General features: G+C 39.1%; 1 protein-coding gene across 4 annotated transcripts in view; it reads left to right on the top strand.

Annotated features, from left to right (window-relative positions):
- PLCE1 (phospholipase C epsilon 1) overlaps nucleotides 1–22,470 on the top strand; it is a 333,975-nt gene that overhangs the window by 179,580 nt on the left and 131,925 nt on the right. For all 4 annotated transcript variants that reach the window (XM_079138532.1, XM_079138533.1, XM_079138530.1 and 1 more), the window contains exon 4: nucleotides 16,086–16,402. In XM_079138532.1, coding sequence (XP_078994658.1) covers nucleotides 16,086–16,402 — 317 coding nt within the window. The remainder of the gene's footprint in view (nucleotides 1–16,085; nucleotides 16,403–22,470) is intronic.

The raw sequence follows: 22,470 nt of genomic DNA, 5'->3' as shown, positions 1-22,470 counted from the left end.
AGCCTCTGTGTTAAGTGTTCCATGGACATTTTTTGTAATTCTCAATACAACCTAGTAATATGGAATTATGATCCCCATTTCAAAGATGAGAAAACTTGAGACTTTGAGGTCTTAAGTTAATACCTCTAACAAATTTCAGTTATTTAAAGAGATTGAGAAGAAGAAAGATAGCTGTTAGCTTTAAGCCCCTATGTTAGCCTGAACTGTTCTCTTCTGACCCACACTGGCCTGCTCACAAAACCAAGGCCCTGTGATTAGGCTTGGTAGGGTCCCTGTTTCACCAGGCTACTAGAGGCGTGCCAAAATACACATGGGATATTTGACCTGTGAGGGTATGTTGGTTTGCCCAGAGTGCTCTATTTGTCATAGAGCCCTGGACTCAGGGTTGCAGCCCTGGTTTGCAAGTGAGTGCTGGCAAGAGTGCAGCAGGGGAGTCAGCTCCAGGTGCAGGCAGCCTGAGCTATCCGTGTCCAACTTGAGGCCAACTTTTTTTTGTCAGTACTGCTCAGGACTCAAAGAGAGAAGCCAACAGCTGTCTTTCCACAACCTATGCTGTTTTATACCAAACTAGAGAGAAACTGACCCGAGGAAGGAAATGTGAGGTCCTTCCCAGACTTGTGTAAACCGGGTTCGTTTTCTTTACACATTTCCCTGGGCTGGCCTCCATCCTTCTCCCACCTCCCACTGCCATCATGGACGTCATCTCACAGGGCCAAATGGCCTTTCTGATCCCCTGGACCTTGGCCTAGTGGAGGTTGCATAAGGATTCTCTTGGTCTTTCACAGCACAAAACAACCACACGGCAAACATGATTTGTAAGGGAGATAAGGGAAAGCAGTGGCAATGGAAAGAAAGGGACCAGTCCTCTGCACAGTGATGGATGAATGGATACAAACTCAACTCAGGACATGGAGGAATGAATGATGAATGCCTCTGAGATTGTGGACCTGAGGAAATAAAGGAAGTTCTTTATTATTTTTTTTTTTTAAGTGAAAATTAGATCCAGTTTGAATATCTTGACTTTAAGAGACTGGGCCATTCAAGTAACCCTCCCAACACAAGATCTGAATTGGGTCAGAGATCAAAGCCAGAGTTATACATCTGCAAGCCATCTGCTAAACCCTGATGGTTACAACTTGAGATGAGCTTGTTTAGGTTAAGAAAGAGATGCAAGGGGAGGGAGGAAGAGAGGGAAAGGGGAGTAACTAGGGAATGAAATTGACTGAATTATGTATATGTGTGAATATGTAACAACAAATCCCACTACTGTGTATAATTATAATGCACCAATTTTAATAGAGGATAAAAAGAGATGAACAAAGAACTGTGAGTTCAGGCCAGGATGCTACAAGGAGATCCAGACATCAGTACCATGTCAGGAGAGTTAAGAAGAAAACCACAATAGTGTAGTGTCCTGCGCCCCGACTCTAGGAAGGTCCATGGTGTTGAGCTTAAAGTTGTAGATTACCAACTCCCTCCACATAACAACTCTGTGGTCTTTTTTTTTTTTTTTTTTTTTTTTTTTTCATGCTAGGTCCTTTGCATTTATTATTTCATTAAACTCTCACAGTACCTTGCAAATTTGGTATACTCACATCTACCTTTTCCTATTAGAACATCAAAATTGCATTTCCATTTACATTGAAGCAATGTGCAAAATTCACAGCTCACTGCAGTTTTGCTTATGCACACTTTTACATGCTATCCAAAACGTTTCTCATAAGTTTAAATAGTTGTAGAGTATTAGCTTCAGTATATTATAAATATCGGCATTTCTTTTTTTTTTTAGCTGCTGGGGATTGAACCCAGGGCCTGTGTTTGGGAAGCAAGTGCTCTGCCACCTGAGCTATTTCCCCAACCCTGTGTTGCTCCTTTAAATACAGCCTTTGGAACATAAATCCTGTAGCAATTTGATAATGACATCATCCTTTAAAAAATAAAACAGAAAACTCTTCTTTAAAACCGTCAAAAATTTTACTTTGTTCTTTTTCCCTTCAGTTTCCTTATAATGCATGTCATTTTATGCTTGAGTATTTTATTCATCCTATTTTATTCTTCTTTGAAAAAAAGAATATATTTTTATTTCTTTTATCCACAATACTAAGAAAAAATTATTTTTGAAGTTAAATCACTAGGTAGTTTTTGGCATTAACTCAGAAAGGGTTTTAAAGAATTTTGATATTGCCAGGACAAAATCCATCTCCATGATTATTTTTTATGCAAATGATCTCTATGGTGATTTTAATTCCCCCAGTTATGGATACACTAAATGTATCATTAACTGCACTGGACTAGCTAATTTTTTTTTTTTTTCTGTTAAAAGGTGGGATTGACTTTTTCAATGAATATCTTCTACTTAAATCATCAAACATAGTCGAAAAAATCATTAACTGTATAATTAAATATATAATAGTTCCTGATAGCCTTGTTTGTTACTAGATTAGGTACATGATATGGGTTAAATTCACATAGTAAGTACTCAGCGAGTACTTGACATAGCATTTGGTCAACAAATGGGACACTTCAAATCTCATATAATCTTCCAGGATTTTTGGTTCCATTTCAGTTCAAAAGGTGAAATGAACAATTCTGTTTGCACATAAATGAAATTCTGATAACCAAATCACAAAATATGGTTAAAAGTCAAATGACTTTGGAGTCACTTGGGTCTAGTGCAGAATTCTGACCCCACCTCTTAACTACCTGTGAATATTCAGGCAAGTGACTTTTGTTTCCTCTGCTATTAAATACAATGATAACTTTATCTTGGTCACAGAATTGCTGGTAGGACTAAAAAAGTACTTAAATAAAATTGTTGCTAGGATGTGATTAACTGAGGGGCAGGTTCCATAAATATTAGCAGGAAATATTATCAGTACCATTATTGCTGCCTTTTATGGGAAAAGAAAGTTTCCAAGTCCATATGTGTTTTTCTCATTAAGTAACTTTGACCTACCCAAAGTCATTTTTGCAGTAATATGTTCTAAATCAGAAACATTATGCACCGATTTTTCTTTTAAGTCATAGAGCTAATTTAATTGATACTCATATTGTCAAGAGTTGAAAATGTGATTATAATAGCAAACAACAATAAAGTATTCATGTTCAACATTAATTTAAATATATGCATATGTAAATACATGTATATTTAAATCACATATGTACATACATGTATATACTTTCTTTAAAACAAATAATTTTTTAAAATTATGATTGTGAGTTGAATCATGTTTTCAGTTATATTTCAGTTTGCCATCTGTTCTTGTCCAACATAGAGGTTCAAGTTAGAGCCAGGAGAGCAAATAGACAATAAATGTCTGTTGATCTTGTACAAAGGTCTTCTCAGTTAAATTTTAAGTAAACATTTAGTATATTCATGTAAAAATCAATGTAGAGTTAAACATACCAAAATCAATGAGTCTAATACTCCTTTTTATAGAATAATGGGCAAAAACCACATGGTCATTTCAACAGACAGATGGATATTTGACAAAATCCATCACCCCTTCATGAAAAGTAAAATTCAACAAAGTAAGAATAGAAGGAAATTTCCCAAACTGATGAAGTGCATCTATGCAAAACCCACAACTAATATCATGTATAATGGTGGAAAACTGAAAGCTTTCCACTCGAGATCAAGTACCAAAGGTACTTGCCACTCCCTTCAACATTACACGGAAGGCTCTTCTCCAGGGCAATTATATAAGAAAAAGAAAGAAATCCATTCATATTGGAAAAGTGAAGTAAAACTGTATTGTCAGATAAGATGATGTCATATATAGATGATCCTAAGGATCCACTAAAATACTACTAAACTAATGAGTAAACTCATCAAGGTGGTAGGATAGAAGATCAGTTATATTCAATACATTAACCATGAACAATCCAAAAAGGAAATTAAGGAAACAATTCCATTTAAAGGAGCATGAAAAAGAGTGAAATACTGGGCTGGGGATATAGCTCAGTTGGTAGAGTGCCTGCCTCCCATGTACAAGGCCCTGGGTTCAATCCCAGCACCCCACACACACACAAAAGAATGAAATACTTAGGAATAAATAGCAAAAGAAGTGCAAGGCTTGTATATTGACTCCTATAAAAACATTTTCATAAGAAAATTTAAAGAACCTAAATAAAACATCCTGTGTTCTCCACAATCTTCCAGTACCCTTGAGATGGTAATACTCCTCCAAATAGATGTACAGTTTCAACACAATATCTAAATTTCAACTTCTATTTATTTATTTATGTTTTGTAAAAATTATCAAGCAGACCCTGAAATTCATATGGAGTGTCAAGGGACCCAGAATAGTTGGAAAAAGTCTTGAGAAGATTTCTGATTTCAGAACTTACTACAAAGCTACAGTAATCAAAACATTGTGGTTGCTAACATAAAGACAGACATATAGACCAATGGAATAGAAATATATATATTTAAGTTTAGTAATTTTCAACAAGGATGCCAAGACCCTTCAACAGGGAAGGAACAATCTTTTTGATAAATGGTGCTGGAATAACTGGATATCCACATGTAATAAAGTTGGACCCTTACCATACACATATAAAAATTAACTCAAAATTGTTCAAAGACCTACAAATTGGACATAAAACAATAAAACTCTTAGAAGAAAAAACAAGAATAAGTTTCATAACAATGGATTTGGCAGTGATTTATTGGATATGATTCAAAGAGTTATAAGCAAGAAGGGAGAGAATAGATAAATTAGACTTCATCAAAACTAAAATTTTTTTTGCACCAAAGGACACTGTTATTAGGGTGAAAAGACAACAACAGAATGGGTGAAAATATTTACAAATTATACATAGTTGAGAAATTAGCACTTAGAGAACTAAAACCCAACAGAAAACAAAAAAAACAAAAAAAAAACAAACAGCTGGATTCAACAATGGGCAAAAGGCTTGAATAGACAGTTCTCTACAGAAGACATACAAATGACTAATAAGCATATGAAAAGATACTCAACATCATTAGTCATTAGTAAAGTGTAAATCAAAACCATAATAAGTTATCACTGTAAACCCACCAGGATGCATATTCAAAAAGCAAAGGAAGAAAGGGAGGGAAGGGAGGGAATGGAAAAGGAAGGGAAAGGAGAAAATGTTGACAAGGATGTGAGAAACTGCAACCCTGTATGTATGTCTCTGATAGAAGTGTAAATCACTGCAGTCATTGTGGAAACAGTTTGAGTATCCTCAAAACACTAAATACAGAGTTACCATATGATCCAGCAATCCACTACCAGGTATAAGCCCAATGGAAATTAAAATATATTAAAATGCCCAAATGTTCATAATGGCATTATTCATAGTAGCCAGAAATGTAAACAACAGAAGTGTCTGTCATGTGATGAATAAACCAAATATACACATACGGTGGACTACTATTCAGTTGTAAAAAGAAATGAAGTACTGCAGCATGTTACCACATTGATAAAACTTGAAAATATGCTAAGTGAAAGAAGCCAGATGCAAAAGACCACATTCCATTACACAAAATGTCCAGACTAAGCAAAGCCATATGAACAACTGTATTAGTAGCTGTCAGAGGCTGATGTGAGGCAGAATTGGGGAGATAAGTGATACTAACGTGCACAAGTTTACACATTTTGGGGGTGATGAATATATTCTAAAATTGACTGTGGTGGTGATGGTTACACAACTCTGTGAATATATAAAAACTACTGAATTGTACTCCTGTCTCTTGGGAGTTAAAAAAATTTTTTTTTTTTTTTTTTATTATGGTGGGCACCATACCAGAGGGTGCAAATTTCAGGTTAAAAAAACAAAGCAAAAGTTTCCATAGCCTGAAATGGTTTGATACATGCCTAACTCCTAAGTCTGGCCATCAAGATTCTAAGATGAAAGACCCAGAATTCCTTCTTCATTTTTCAGATGATGAATTAGCTATGATGATCAACAGCTAACTCTAGAGAGCTGAAAGGTAACAAAATTTGTGTACATTTTCTCATTTTGATGTCCCCATCATCTCTGTGACAGAGCTGTTTAGAACATGCTCAAGGTCATGCAGCAAGTCACTGACCACGCTGGACTGCAGCCCCAAGTTTGGGTGACTCCCAGGACCTCACTCAGAGCCACTGGAGTTCACTCCCTTTCAGTGTTTTCTTCTCAGGGAGCTTTCCCCAGGAGCTTGGAGCATCTGAGATTCTAGCCACACTAAGGAAGAGCAATCATGGAGTGAACAGGGAATGCCCCAGGCTGGGAGTCAGGGACCTTGAGTTGTAGTCTAAGGTGGCCTCTCAGAAGCACGGTTTGGAAAACCATGGCAAGGGTTGAAAATTCATCCCATCTGCACTTTCTAGTTCCTTCCAGCTTGAGCATTCGGTCCCAGCCCTGCCTCTTTTGCACACCACTAAGAGACATCAGGTTGTCAGTTGTACCTGGAGAAGAAAGGGAAGAACCCTTCAACTCATGTTGCAGGGTGATTTCAGGATGCTCGGTTATTTATCACTGATCTCAGTGTGATGGTGAGCAGGTTCCTTTCCCCTATGTCCTGAGGTGCTAATGGGAATAATAATAGCTGTGAGTGCCATGCTAACTTCTAGAGTGGTTGTGTGGGTGGAATGAGACCTGCAGATAACAGTCCAGTTCCTGCCACATGGTAAGTCCTGGAGTGGTCATAATATTATAATTTATTTATGATTATCATTGATTGCAGTAGTTATATAATAGACTCAGAATCCCTTTGCTCTGCCAGGTGGGACTCTGAAGCTCAGGTGGCCCGATTGACTTTAGTTTTATTTTATTTTTTAATTTTTATTATTATTATTTTTGCAGTGCTGGAGATCGAACCCAGGGCCTTGTGCTTACAAGGCAAGCACTCTACCGACTGAGCTATTTCCCCAGCCCACTGACTTTGGCTTTAGAACTATACATATCTACTAATTTGGCCATACCTTGGGACTGTGCTGCTGGAGAAGGGGGCATCAGTTGTCACCAGTACACTCTGAATATATTCATATGGTATTATATTATATATTACATATTCATATGTACAATTCATATATTCTAACTTTGAAGCAATAACAACATTTTCCCCAATACAGGCCAACATATTATTATAACCTACCATATAAATTTAAATTCAATTTTTTTATCCATTGTAAACATAGGTAGATGAATAATCAATGTGAGGCACCAATAAAATAGATAATGTGCTGTGAAAAAGAAAAGGCGAGAAAATACAACTACCTGGATATTTCCCAAAATGGGTGGGGGATTTTTCCCTCTATCAGTGTTACCATTTAACATGTAAAATTATATATATATCACAGTATTATTTATAATGGTAAAAAGTATACATATTACATGGACTACTAGAGAGTCCTTAAAATATTATAAAACTAGTGTTAGAAGTGAGGAAATGTATTCTCTAATGGGGTTTTTTAAATTTTAGTTAGAAAAAAATATATGTTCTATGATCCTATTTTTGTAAATATTTTGTGTCTTTACAGAAAAAAAACATGAAATACTACAATAAAAAATTGTGGCAGAGATTATCTCTGGGTATGAGATTATCGATTATTTTAATTTTCTCCTTTGTATTTCTTTATATTTCCTACATTTTCACAATAAGTGCATATTTCTTTGGAAATCAAGGGGCAAAAGTTGGGTCTTATTAATGAGAATTCTACCAGATTTTTGTCTGTTCAGTCAGTAGATGGTTTTATCTGAACATGTCTTAACTCTCAGTCTAGACATATTGGCTTTTTTCTTTTTTAAGTACTAACTGAGAAATAATATGCTATATTGATTTTGTGAACTTGTCTTTTTCATGGGAGGTTGAGAACTAGACAGACATGTTCATTGCAAGATTGATTTGTTACTCTGAAAACCAATAATGGGTAATGAGAAAAAAAACCACCAATTGACTAAACTTTTTTCCAAACCCATGATTTCCCTGTTGGAAGCAATTTTCAGCTCTGCCCGAGATAATGTTTTTAAACTAACTGTGAATCTTTTATAAAATGAAATCAATGTTCTTCTCTTTTCGTTTATATAATTGGAAGTACACCATTAAATGTGCATTTGACAATCCAATGCTTAACTTTAAAAAAGTGACTATAAAGTTCATTCAAAATTAATCTATTTTCAAAGGAAAACAGAGTAGATAAAAGAAGTGTTTCCTACTTTCTTAATTGTAACTTGAAGTACTTTTTGAAAACAATGTTACCATATATGAATACATGACCAGTATAACTCCACATCATGTTCAACCACAAGAATGGGATCCTAATTAGAATAAGTTGTACTCCATGTATGTATAATAGGTCAAAATACACTCTACTATATCATGTATATCTAAAAAGAACAAATAAAAATAATTTTTTAAATACTTTTTTTTAATTTTTACAGACTGCATTTTGATTCATTGTACACAAATGGGGTACAACTTTTTGTTTCTATGGTTGTACATGATGTAGATTCATACTATTCATGTAATCATACATGTACATAGGGTAATGATGTCTGTCTCATTCCACCATCTTTCATACCCCCACCCCTCCCCCCTCTCATGAAGAGGAAGTGAAAAACAATAATAAAAGACAGCAAAGGGAGGAACTACCCTAAAAGAAAAGCCCATCAAAGGAGAAACCAAGTCAAGGTAAAAACCAAAAATGAGTCCAAATGACCAGGAATACAAATCATATCTCAATAAATTTTTAAAGAAGAAAACAATTTTGGGAAAAAAGAAATTGGAACAACCCAAAAGCTGAACCAGTTTTTGAATATGACAAGATTGAGGTTGTGTTCTCTGGGTAAATTTTTCACATATCATTTTTTTTTTCTGATTTTTTTAAACTTATTTATTTTGGTTCATTGTACACAAATGGGGTACAATTGTTGTTTCTCTGGTTGTACATGAAGTACAGTTGCACCATTTGTGTAATCATACATGCACATAGGGTAGTGATGTTTGTCTCATTCTGTTGATTTATTGTTTTATTGAATGGGGTTGTTTATGTTTGTTCTTTTTAGTTATGCATGACAGAAGAATGCATTTTGACACATCATACATACATGGAGTATAATTTCTCATTTATTACTTATCACTTTTATCTTTTTTTTTTTTTTTTTTTTTTTAAATGCTGATATAACTGGGCACAGTGGCACATGACTGTAATCCCAGCTATGCCGGAGGTTGAGGCAATAGGATCCCAAGCTGATGGCCAGCCCAGTGAACTTAGTAAGACTGTCTCAAAATAAAATATAAGAAAGGGCTGGGAATATGGCTCAGTGGTAGAGTACCCCTGGGTTTCATCCCCAGTGCTGAAAAAATTTAAAAATAACTAAAGATACTGTTATAAAAAGTTAGGCAACAGAACTATGTAATGTATAAACACTATTGTTAGTTTGGCATATACTGGATACGTAGGTAAACATAGACCTACATTTATAAATGCTTTTTTCTTTTTCTTTTTTATATAAAATGCTTTTTCTCCCAGTAGGATCATATCCCACTGCTCTCAATTTGCTTTTATCACCTTGTGATTTTTTTTCAATTTTTGTAGGGATTAATTTCCCTCACTTTGTCTATATTTTTGCAAGAATTTCTGTTGGATAAAAATCCTAGAAGTGGAGTTGCTTGGACAAAGGGAATGCAGGCTTAAATTTTGTTTGCCTTCAAAGAAAACTGGGCCCATTTCCCCCTTGCCCCACCCCTGACTTCCCCCCCCCCCCCCCAGACAGTGGGAATGAAAGTTTCAGAATCAGGGCCATGTGACAGCTTTCCCCAGGTTTCGATAGAATGTATATAATTTATAATCATGATTAAAAGGTCACTCAGCTTGGGGAGGATGTACCTTCTAAATTCATATTCCTGCGAAGGATAATCCTTCCTAACTCTCCAACCCCACTCCTTACCAGGAAAAGAAAAGGTGTGTGTGTGTGTGTGTGTGTGTGTGTGTGTGTGTGTGTGTGTGTGAGAGAGAGAGAGACAGAGACAGAGACAGAGAGACACAGAGACAGAGACAGTCACAGGCACAATAGGAAATCAGGGAAGATCCCTTAAAATGCTAAGCATAAAAGATTTTTTGGAGTCAGACGGAGAATTAAATTCTAATCCCATCTGGTAGAAGCAGGGTGTCTTTAAGCAAATCACTTAACATTCTGACCTCTGTCCAATGTGGATAATCACACCCATCTTCCTGGGTTTCTCGTGGTAATTAAATCTGTTGCTTAAATCCAAGGGCTAATTAATGGTAAAGAGCAAGATCTAGGTGAGTAGCTATTGTTAAAACACTAGAAAAGGATGACAAGCCAAGAGCATCCTGATGAGTTAAGTTTTAAACACTTTCGCAGAAAAAAAAAAAAAACAACAACAACTTGAAGAAGTTGGCCAGCATTTGAGTTGGTGTATGCAGTGTCAAGTCTCCCCACCCACATTCTGAAACCCTCTTCTGGTTTTCACCATGACACTTCTTTGTCCTTCCAACATGCATTGTCTCTCGTACACTTTATTTATTGTTTATTGGTGTCCTCTCCTAGGATGTTCTATGTGCAGAGGTATTTTTTTCTGGTCATTAAAATCCCAACACCAGTGTAGCCTGAAACAAAGATTGGCACATAGTAGGCACTCAAAAGAATGGATGAATTTCTTCTTAGCATTTCTTTTTTTGTTTTGTTTTGTTTTTAACATATATCTTTTTAAGTTGTAGGTGGACACAATACCTTTATTTTATTTATTTATTTTTATCTGGTGCTGAGGATGAAACCCAGTGCCTCACATGTGTGAAGCAAGTGCTCCACCACTGAGCCACAGCCCCAGCCCCTCTCCTTAGCATTTTTTAAACCCATTTGGATGTACTGACAGCTCCTAAGGCTGGCCCCTGGACACTGAGCATGCCCAAGATAGCTCAGGCCAGCTTAGGGTAACATGGAGCACTGGGCTGGGAACAGAATCTTCAGGTTGTCTCAGCTTTTGCCAGTTCCAGGGCTGACCACTAACAAGCTGGATTCTTGGGCAAGTCACATAACAACTTGATTGAAGCTTTATAAAAAAATAAGAGCATCAATACCTTACCTGGGGTAGGAGCAATGACTCCCTCACATTATGTAGAGGTTAAATGAAATTATTTTGTAAACTCTAGATGTTTGTATGAGGCTGTTCCACTCCAGGGCTGCAAAACCCCAGCATACGATTTACCAATCCCAAAGAAAGAACTTGGAGAATGCAAAGAAGAAGGTTTGGACATTTTATTACTCACATGTTCCTTGGCAGTGACCGGCCAAGACAATAAGGAGGGCTGCCCCTAATCTACAAGCAGGGGAATATATACAGGGTGGATTGTGTGCCAGGTCACTCTGCTTTGATCCCCACCTAAAGACTGGAAATAAGGGAAGTGGGCAGGTTTCTTCTTCCTTAACCTACCATAGCACATTCTTGGAAGTTCTTATCTCACCGCTAGGAATAACAAGTCTCCCTAGGCATCGACTGGTGTGAAACACCAACAGAGGCATAGCAAAAAAAAGACCAAATGCTTTGACTTTTGGTGGGGACCAAAAAGAAAAAGGAGAAATAAATGGAAAGCAGCAGGTTGGACTCTAGTCCAAGCTGAAGGCTCTTGGGTGGGATCAGGATCTGAATCAGCATTGTTTTCTTAAGTGCTAACCCTGGAGGCTAGGAGGTTCCCATAGGCACTTGGTGAACAAGTATAGGAAAAACACCCATCAATACCAGGGTATTTGTGGGCTGTGCAATTTTTGTACAGCCTTTGGGAATCACAGCTTATAGACAAGGTCAAGATCTTGGAAGCTTCATTTTTCAGAAGGCTCCAGAAAACTAGTGAGTCTCATAAAAGAACCAGAGAATAAGGGAGGAGAAGAGGGCTCTATAGTCTGGCAGGAGGGTCCTTGGGGATAATTCGGCTTCTCAGAGCTCTTCAAAGGACAACTTTGCCTGGGATTCCTGTCCCTTGAGAGGAGGTGATGCCTACGTCCACTGGAGAGCCAGAAGTCTAGGATGCATCTATGTTTAGATCTTCCCACCACCCCCATCTGTCTTTGTTCTTTCATGAGACTCACTAGTTCTCTGGAGCCTTCTGAAAAATGAAGCTTCCTTCCATGTTTTCTCCAGCCGTACCCTGCCTCTCTAAGTATAAACTTCAACCACAGGGAACAACTTGCAATTTCCTAAATAATCCACTGTCCCTCTCATCCTTGGATCCTTACACAGAATTACAGACTAAGCTCTCAGAATCACCAACCCCACAACCTACTTAGGCTCCATTTCTCGCATTGAGTCCACTGAGTGTGATGAGAAATGCTTTGCAGAGACTGGGGTTCCCATGTAAAAGACACAGAGACAGGCAACAAGGTTGAGGAGGGCTGCTCTGTCACATTATGTTCCCCCATGGGAGTTATCAAAGGCTTTGAGAAACCCTGCAGTTTAAAAAGAAGAAGAAAAAAGTCTGTTTAACTTCATTTAACTCAATATTTCCCCTAAATTACTAACCAAGGAACCATATTCTATATGAATTCAGTGCAGTGCAGTTTGGAAAATATAGGTTTACAGTATGGGGACATTTTTATAAACTCCCAGGAAGGGGAGCAGAGGGCTCATCTGAATTTCTGTGTACTATAATACCACACAGTAGTGATGTGGTTGAAGTGACAATGGTTCCAGGCTGATGGAGAAAGAGAGCTGTCAACCCTCTTGAGGAACTTTGAGGTCATTTACCAGATCTCCTGAGTAAAGACAAGGAACTGGTTTACACTAACTCTCTTGAGCTGTATTCACAACCTGGAATGCCAGTGTGACCAGGAACGTGAGCTCTGCAGTCGATAGACCCTGCTCAGACACCAGCTCTCTGACTTAGTACTTTGGGGACCTTATGTGAACAGCAGTTCTCTCATGAATAAAGCATGGCCGATACTACGTCCTGAATTAATCCATAGAAAGCCCTTAGCACAGGAAGCTTCTACTGAAGCAGGGAATCTGAATTTGAAGTCACATTGTCTCATGATCCATAGGTCAAGGCCATGACAGTATCTGAAAAGATAGCCCTATTCTGCTGTAGAATAACTCTTAACAGAAGATCGAGGGGCTAAGAGCACTGACTCTAAACAAGGTGATCATTTTATTTACCAGAAATTTTCTAAAAATGCTTTCACAAGGGAACTACAGTGGCCAGTGGGCTCTGGGAACTTTGCTGCACACATGGCGGAGGGGGTGGGGGAGGATCAGGTGTCAGAGAGTAACTGGGTCTTTAATCCACCATCAGGTGTCCCATGTTGTAGATAGGGAGGTGGGGAGGTGACATACGGTGGAGCACCATGGTTATGTGGCATGTAAAGAGGAAGAAGGAGACAAGGAGAGTCCAGTCAGGAAATAAGTGGGAAACGATAGCTGCTAAAAGTGTGAACCTGAGGGATAGGAGATTATGTTCTAAGAATATTTCTGGGACTTCTCTTCGTGGTGCATGGTATAAAATCCCTGGATAATACTGCTTTAAGAAAACCTACATTAAAGGCCTGCCTGTGTTTCGAGGCTTCTAGCTTTAATTTGTGTTTCCTTTTTAACTGTCTTGCTTATTCTGAGATATGTGGGGCCACTGGATTTATTAGGCTTACACTGACCAGGCTCCTTTTTCTTCTTTTATTCAGTTTTTTTCAGCTCTCCTTTATTACTGTCACTCACCAGTCACTGGATTCATCATTCATTGTAACAGCATGGGATTCATGTCTCAAGATATATTGCCACTTGCAATATATCATTTTAATATTATATATTTTATTACATTCTCTCTTCTCTAATGTATTAGATAAGTAAGTGACTTGTTTCATAAGATTTGGGAGTTATTTTTATTTCTTCTGTAAAGTACTATATTTTGAAATGGTGTCTCAGAGCTGGTTACTTCTGAGAAGAGTTTCTATATGTGAATAATTCCATTGTACATAAATTATCAAATATCCCAAAACTGCAATCTGCCTCTGTCATCAGTCCACATTCTGATGCAATTTTCAGGAAAGCTAGTCACTTTCTAAACTATTCAAAAATTGGAGAGTGAGGCCAAGTTGGCTGGATTGGGGCATTTGCCTTATTTACATTTTTGGAATCTGAAGCTTGAAAAAAATTCAATATACTTTGTAGTTCCCACTTTTTGCTGCAGTAGATTTTGGGTAGTTTGGTCCAAAATAAGGACAAAATGCTTAGAATAAATTCTTATTCACTTGCTTGCTTTTCACAAAGTGAATGTTTATTTGTACACTACAAAATTTATAGGGAAGACAAAACAGCAAGTTTTGCCTGAAATATGTTTACAAGTCCAGCTTGCATCAGTGGAGAGCAATGCCACTCAAACTTTAAAGCGTTCTCTTCTTTTTTTGGTTTGGTTTTGTTTTTCTTCTTTCGTTTTTTGCAACTTGACTGAAAGCATTCCTCAATATGGGGAGCAGCTCACTTAATCAAGTAGCAAATACCATCAGGAACTTCCTGTGCAGAGCTTCAAAGGCAGTGAGGCTGCTTAGGAGAAGATGAGTTGAGGGGAAAACATCAGAGCCCAGAACATCAGCACAGGTGTCCTGTCAACATGTTGGTTGCTTTGTTTTGGAAATTGGAGAAAGAAGAAGGACAAACTCAGGAATAATGAGTTCAGTAATTCAGAGAAGCAGACAGACAGACATTGGAGTGATATTTCCAAAGGTTTCTGCAATGGAAAGAGAAAAAGAAACCTGGAATACTGAGGCGATCTGAAGGTCAAGGAAGTTCTTCTATGGACATCACTATTGCCCAGAATCCAATTCTGATGACAGGCCAATAGCAGTGCCATCAGAAGACAGATGGACTTTATTTTAGCAAGGAGAAAATGAGGGTTTTGTAAGAAAAGGAAGGGATGTAAGAAAGATTTGGGGCAAATAACGTGTGCAGGAGGCCCACAGGAGGGTCTGCAGGGAAAGAAAGACTTGCTCTGTTTGGAGGAGGATAGTTTGGACTCCAGGGCAGTTATTTCCCGAAGAGGTCTCAAGGACACTGATCACACAGAATGATGTCAGTCACTGTATGAAGAGTGACTTGGGAACACTGGGTTAAGCTGCTGTAAATGAGTTCTTTACTGCAAGGCCCATCAGCCTATGACAGGGCACCACTGTGCCTTGTGTGTCCCCAGGAAGAGATGTGTGACATGAATGTGTGACTTACATGGCCACAAAAATGATTTTCCTCCAAGTGCCAGTCTTCTGAAGATCATACTTGGGGAAACTCTGCTCTAGGGCTCATCTCAGATTTTTCAAAGTTTGTTGAATGAATAAGTGGATAGATGGCTAAGTAGATGAATTAGTGAATAAGTGAATGTGATACAGGTAGGAAATAAAGAGGCAGACTGGGATAGTGTCAAAATAAAAAGCGTGTATGTCTTACGGAATCATTTTGAGCCTAGGAATTCCTGCCTTTGGTACTTCTAACTAATGCATCTGCCACATTCTCTTTTGCTTCCTTCTGCCAACTCCCTACCAGTTACAGACCAGGGAATAAGACTGATTTATGTAGACACATTTTATTACCCACTCCTTCCTTCCCTTTGTAAGTAGTCCTCCTCTTGCAAACTCCCAATGGACCTCAGTGAAACCAAAATTTCTGAAGGTATAAAGTTGGCAGAATATACCACGAAGTTTTTAAACCTCGTTGTGGAGGATCCCCAGGTCTCCTACATGCTTACATGACATATGCACATTACATATATGACCTTCCTTCCATTTCCATTTTAACCAACTGTGCCTTCACCCACCTTCCCTTCTTTTCACTTAGCAAAGGAAGATAAAGAAGCAAATGGTATTCCAAAGAGTGTTACAATGAATGGGTTGGAGAATAGTATGCTTGATTAATGGCACTTCTAAAAATGGAAAACTAAGCCCTATCCCCACCTCTTGGGGGTGGGAGGATGGCAGGTCAGATATCAGAAAGATCTCCGGATAAGTGAGATAATGTAGAGCTGTTTGGCCATCAGGATTTGGCTAAGAAACCTGCAAGGCTTCGAATGGCTCTCAAGCAAGTACCTGTTGTCAGGGATACCATCCCTGGTATAACCATGACTTCTGTCGCTTTATTTCAGAACGCCAACCAGCCACCTCTATGGCCAATTCCAACACCTTCCCTTCAAGTTCAGCTGGGATCAGCAAGGAGCTGATCGATCTGCAGCCTCTCATCCAGTTCCCAGAGGAAGTCGCCAGCATCCTGACAGAGCAGGAGCAGAATATTTACCGAAAGGTCCTGCCGGTAGACTACCTTTGCTTCTTAACCCGGGACTTGGGCACGCCAGAATGCCAGAGGTCCCTGCCTTGCCTCAAAGCATCCATCTCAGCATCAATTCTCACCTCTCAGAATGGAGAGCACAATGCCCTCGAGGACCTCGTGATGAGATTCAATGAGGTAAGGAGTCACTCTGGGATGTTCTTATGTGTATTTCTTCTCTGAGGTTTGTCTCCCTGCCTCCCACCACTTCCATGGTGGCTGCATCTTTCCAGGCAGTGAGATGACCACACTATCTTTCTCCTTTCGCTGCGCTGCCTGCCCTCACATCTGATTGACATCTCCATTCCCTGTCACTGTTGAACGCACCAATTCTTCTCCCTTTGAACAACCAGATTTTCACCCCCTAGATCCCACTCTGTCCATTCCCACTGGCGGCTTTAAGACTGGTGTCTCGATTTTGATTTTCAACAACAGGATCCCTGGCCACATCTGTCTAGCCCACCCCCTCTCCCAATATTAGGACCCCTCAGCAGAAACATAAATAGCAATACGACTGGGATTCCACATGTGGGTAACCATGGGCAGTTGGCCCCACTCCTCTGTCTGCATTCCATGAACATTCTCAGCCCCCAAAAGTCACTCCACAACCTCTGAGATCAAGCGAACAGCCAGTTCTAAAGAGGACAGGTGTGACAGGAGCCTGGAAACTTTTGAGACAGAGCATCTGTATGGGGTGTAGGGATTCACAGAGAGGGAAGAGCCGATGGCTGGTGTCCCTGTGGCCCTGGAGCAAGGAGGAGGGACAGGAAGGAGACATGGGTCTCCTTGTATTCTCAAGGCTAGGCATACTACACGTGGAGGCTTAAAGGACCCTTTCTCTCCATAGGGTACCCACAGCCAGTGTTCTGTTCTATAATTTGTTTTAAACATAATGTGCTTTGCCTTGAATATTAAATCACAGAATTTTAATCTGGGGGTTATTGGTTGTTGGTTGATGAAACTCCACAGACAGGGTAGCATCTTACTTTGGTCAGTTAGGAAATTCTACCTAATGCTCCAAGGACAACCCCCTCTGGATCATAGGTATCATGAATTGACAGAGGATCCATCAGCCTTTTTTGTTGTTCTTTTTAGATCTACATGACAGTGGAGTGTATTTTGACATATTACACACACATGGAGGATAACTTATCCTAATTAGGATCCATCAATCTTTGTTACTTTGTAGCTCATTTTACAGCCTCTGGAGCTTGCAGCGAAGACCCTGGTGGTAATGTCAGTGACCATGATAAAGCCCAGTGGATGTAGATCGTGTTAGAGACTGAGTCCGAGTAGTTCCATGTCTAGACAGCATTCCTCAAAAGGAGACCTATTCTCCCTAGGAGCAGCTAGTACCCATCTAGCACTGTAATGCCAACCACTTCACATGAACCACTTACAGCTCCTCACAGCAACCCTGGGAGATAGGCGTTGTCGTAAGCCCCACAATACCACTGGGAAAACTGAGGTGTGAGGTCCTTTACTTAGGGTTACACAAGTGGGGATGGCAATTGTGAGTTTCAAGCCCTGATAATCAGGCCCCGGAGCCTGGGTTTTGAACCACCGTAGGACCCTGCCCCTCACCTGCATCAGGCCCCACTCCACCCTGCTCCAGACAGAACCTCTGGGAGCACACAGCGCGCCAGCAAACCACAGTGCCCTAGAGCCGCTTTTTAAAATGAATCTCCTGATGTTCTCGATTTTCCTTACCGATAAAAAAGGAGTGGAAAATGAAAGTTCCCGTAAACGGAGCGATTTTACTAGTGCATTTTTCTGTATTTCATGAATTATTTTAAACTTCCAGATCTACTCGCTCTCACAACTTTAGGACCCTATTCTTGTCTTTTTTTTTTTTTCCCCCAATTTGACCTGAACTTAAAAGCAAATTGCCAGAACTTTTAAAATCTAATTTTAAATTAAACTTGGCTTTCTTCCACTCACTACACAACCTTGGGAATCAAAGATGAATCAGTGATATCACTAATTCAGAGCTGGTGATGATCTGAGCCACAGCTGGGTTAAGGCATGCTTTGGACTATCTCTGAAAATAGTTTAGCTAAGCAACTTCGGAACGTAAACAAGATTTCTGGGAAAACACTTAAACTACTTAAGAGAACAGACTGTTTTCAAGTATTCTCAAGGATCTATTTTCATACAAATTATGGGGATACTGATGAAAAATCAGTCTTAAGTCGTCATAAGCCAATCCCAAATGACCTCCACAAGATAATACTGAGATAGCTAAATTCTAGTGTGTGTATGTGTATGTGTGTATTTATATGTATGTATATATATATATATATACACATATATATAATTAAGACAGCAATGACAATAATATAAGGGAGATTAGTAAGAGCAGGGCAAACTGATGGGGAGGGAGGAGGAAAGGAAAAGTACTAGGGATTGAGATTGATCAAATTATGTTATATGCACGCACGAATACAGCATAATGAATCCCACTATTATGTATAATTATAACATCAATTTTAAAAAGAAAAAAATCCTTTTCTACCTTAAGGTAGAAAAAGCTGCATCACATTGAAATATAATTTTTAAATTCAGATTTTGACCTATTTAGAATAGTCTTGCCTCCAAATTAGCATGGCTTTCCACACTGGAAAGAAAAGAAAGGTGAGGAGGTGCGTCTGTTTAGTAGATGCTCTCTCTAGACTGGGCATTTTCACATTTTCTAATCTAATTTCTTACTTTTTTTTATAGTTAGAATTTTTTTTTAAATTGTAAACAAATGGGATACATGTTGTTTCTCTGTACATGGCGTAAAGGCATACCATTTGTGTAATCATAAATTTACATAGAGCAATGTTGTTTGATTCATTCTGTTATTTTTTCCCTTCCCCCCACCCCTCCCACCCCTCTTTTCCCTCTATACAGTGCTTCCTTCCTCCATACTTGCCCCCCTCCCTAACCCTAACTATAACCCTAACACTAAACCCTCCTCCCCCCATTATGTGTCATCATCCACTTATTAGCAATATCATTCGTCCTTTGGCTTTTTGAGATTGGCTTATCTCACTTAGCATGATATTCTCCAATTTCATCCATTTGCCTGCAAATGCCATAATTTTATCATTCTTTATGGCTGAGTAATATTCCATTGTATATATATACCACAGTTTCTTTATCCATTCATCAATTGAAGGGCATCTAGGTTGGTTCCACAGTCTGGCTATTGTGAATTGAGCAGCTATGAACATTGATGTGGCTGTATCTCTGTAGTATGCTGATTTTAAGTCCTTTGGGTATAGGCCAAGGAGTGGGATAGCTGGGTCAAATGGAGGGTCCATTCCAAGTTTTCTAAGGAATCTCCACACTGCTTTCCAGAGTGGCTGCACTAATTTGCAGCCCCACCAGTAATCTCATTTCTTTTCTTTTTTTTTTTTTAACCATGAGAAGTATATTGATTTTGTTATTTAATTGTTCTTTTTTTAAAAATGTTTTCATTTGTTCTAATTAGTTATACATGACTAATCTCATTTCATCCTGTGACAGTTGGCTTTATCTTTATCTTTGTCTTATAGATAAACAAAGTGAGGTTTAGACAACAAATAAATAGTAATAGGGTTGGCTTCTGACCCATAGAGTAAAATAAATATTTCTTGAGTACCTACTGATGTAAATAAATATCAAATCAGTGTGGTGAGTGGCAGGAGGCACAGGTCTTATGTTGAGATAAGAACGCCAATTAATAAATGGAGGACGAAGGGGAAATAGGAAATCATCCTTAGAAGATGACAGTAACAATTATTACAGGCAAGAACTACTGATGAACTAAAATTATTGGGTGAAAGCGAATGTGAGGAAAGATAATATTTGATAGTCTCAACGCATCTCTCCACCAGATACTTACTAATTACAAAAGGGAAAATAGTACCACAGAGATAACCAGCCACAGATACCAACTCAAACAAGGAGTCAAAGTCAACACACCAGTGATAATCATCTGAGCCCCTGATAGGATGCCCTAAGAGGGGTGAGACACCATCTCTAGGACATTCCAGTTACAAGTGCACACCTTAACCTAATCATGAGAAAGCATCAGGAAACCCTAAATGGAGGGACATTCAACTCTTTAAAAAGTGTCATTCAGGGCTGGGGAGATAGCTCAGTTGGTAGAGCGCCTGCCTCGCAAGCACAAGGCCCTGAGTTCAATCCCCAGCACCGCAAAAAAAAAAAAAAAAAAAAGTGTCATTCAACTCTTTAAAAAGTGTCAAGGTCATAAAAGGTAAGAAAAAAAAAACAAGGAACTGTCAAAACTAGAGGAGAAAAGGAGACATGACTTCCAAATGTGTTGTAGAATCCTAATGGATCCTGGACTATAAAGAAGATATGAATGGAAAAACTGGTAATACCTTCATAAGGCTGTAGTTTAGCTAGTATTCCTGTATCAATGTTTATTTCCTGATTTTCATATTTGTATCATAATTGTGATGAATGTTAACATTAAAAGAAGCTGGGCAGAGGGTATACAGGAACTATTTGTGTACTCGTGTGTGTTAGTTTTGCAGATTTTCTATAAATCTAAAATTACTTCCAAATAAAAAGTCATAGCTCAGTGTGCTTGCCTAGCATATTTGAGGCACTGGGTTTGATCCTTAGTACCACATAAAAACAAATAAAAGAAAGGAATTATGTCCATCTCCAACTAAAAATATTTTTTAAAAATAAATAAAAAGTTTTAAAAGAAAGTAATGAGCTCAGAGAGGTTGAGTTACTTGTCCAAGGTCACACGTAGCTGTGTGGTTATCAAAATCCAGATTCGTCTACTACAGTCTGTCTTTTCTTACCCAACAGTCTCTCTACTTGTTAAATGATCAAGCTTATGTTTGTAATACAACTAGAATTGCAGACATAGAGTTTTTCTAGACTAGTATCCTTTCCCTTGTTCTCTTTCTACTTTTTCCTAGACCCCTTGTGCATTCTATCCTGTTCTACTTCTCTTTGTTTCTATTTCTATTCAATTTCCTACTACCTAGACTTCTGCCATCCCTCCCTCATTCATTTATTTGCTCAAGCAAGACATTTATTGAGCACCTACTGTGCGCTAACCTTCTCTATTTTCTCAATGGAGTGTGAAACAAATTTTTTAAAATTAAGAAATTAGCCATATTTAGTGGAACTTGATAACATCATCGGCCCATACCTGGTTCTGTCACGGTCAGATAAACAAAATAAATGCACTTTCTTCAAAGGGAAGGAAAATGTCTAGTCCTTGGAATGTTATAGAGAGCATCAACCCCGGTGCAGGAGTACTGGTCACGCGGGGGAGACGGTGTGCCTTTATCCATGCCTCCTGCTGTTCTGCTCCCTTTTACTCTGCGCTTTTTAGAAGCAGAGCAACGTGGTGGATGTTCTCTCAGGAAAGTAAATAACAGTCTGCGGCTGCCAGGAGCTACCAGGCACAGACACAAATAGCTACCAAAAAAGGCAGAAAGTAGGTGCAGTTGTGAGTGGCACAGACAGTGCAGCTGAGGCGCAGAGGTGAGTGATCAGAACTCCTGCTGACTCTGGCGTCTGGGGCTGAGCCCTGCGGGGTGGGAGGGGTACCCAGGAAGATGAAGAGGAAGGGGGACACTGAGGACAGGAAGACAACCAGTTTTTGTCATAAGCAAGACTGGTGGCTTAGGGAGGTAGCTTGCTCCTGCATTTCAGCAGAACGTGATCCTGAGCTGGGAGTTTCCTGTACTCCACCACCTCTTCACGCAACGACTTAACTGAAGGAGGGGAAGGGAAGAGAATTCTTGATGCCTTTGGTGCAGGTTGCATAATGTGTGTTCTTAGGAAAATATGGCTGAAATGCAGGTCAAGGTGTGACCTTGAAATGATTGGAAAGGTTTAGCTGACATTAAGGAAGGCCAGAAAATAAACCATTAAAAATCAGTTTGGATTGTGATTTGGAAGCGGTGTTTCTCCCTGTCCCCCTTCTCCTGACCCCCAAGAGCATGGCGTGCATTAGAGATGCTTCTTACAGGTGGTCTCTCTTTCTCCTTGAAAATAAACAGAGACTCATGGGAGAGGGCTGTTCCCAAGCAGGTGGGAGTCAAGACTACACTGCGAGCAGACCCCAGTCCTGGGTTGTTTGGTTTGGGAGAGAGGTCTTCCTGCACCCTCTCAGTCTGGACCCGTGTCTCTAGCTGTATTCTTGATCTGAGGCTCCAAGGAGCCAGCGTTCTCTCTGGATGAGC

Source organism: Sciurus vulgaris (genome assembly GCF_902686455.1).
Source record: "Sciurus vulgaris genome assembly, chromosome: 4".
Classification (NCBI taxonomy): domain Eukaryota; kingdom Metazoa; phylum Chordata; class Mammalia; order Rodentia; family Sciuridae; genus Sciurus; species Sciurus vulgaris.
This window is presented reverse-complemented; position numbering and strand designations above follow the sequence as displayed.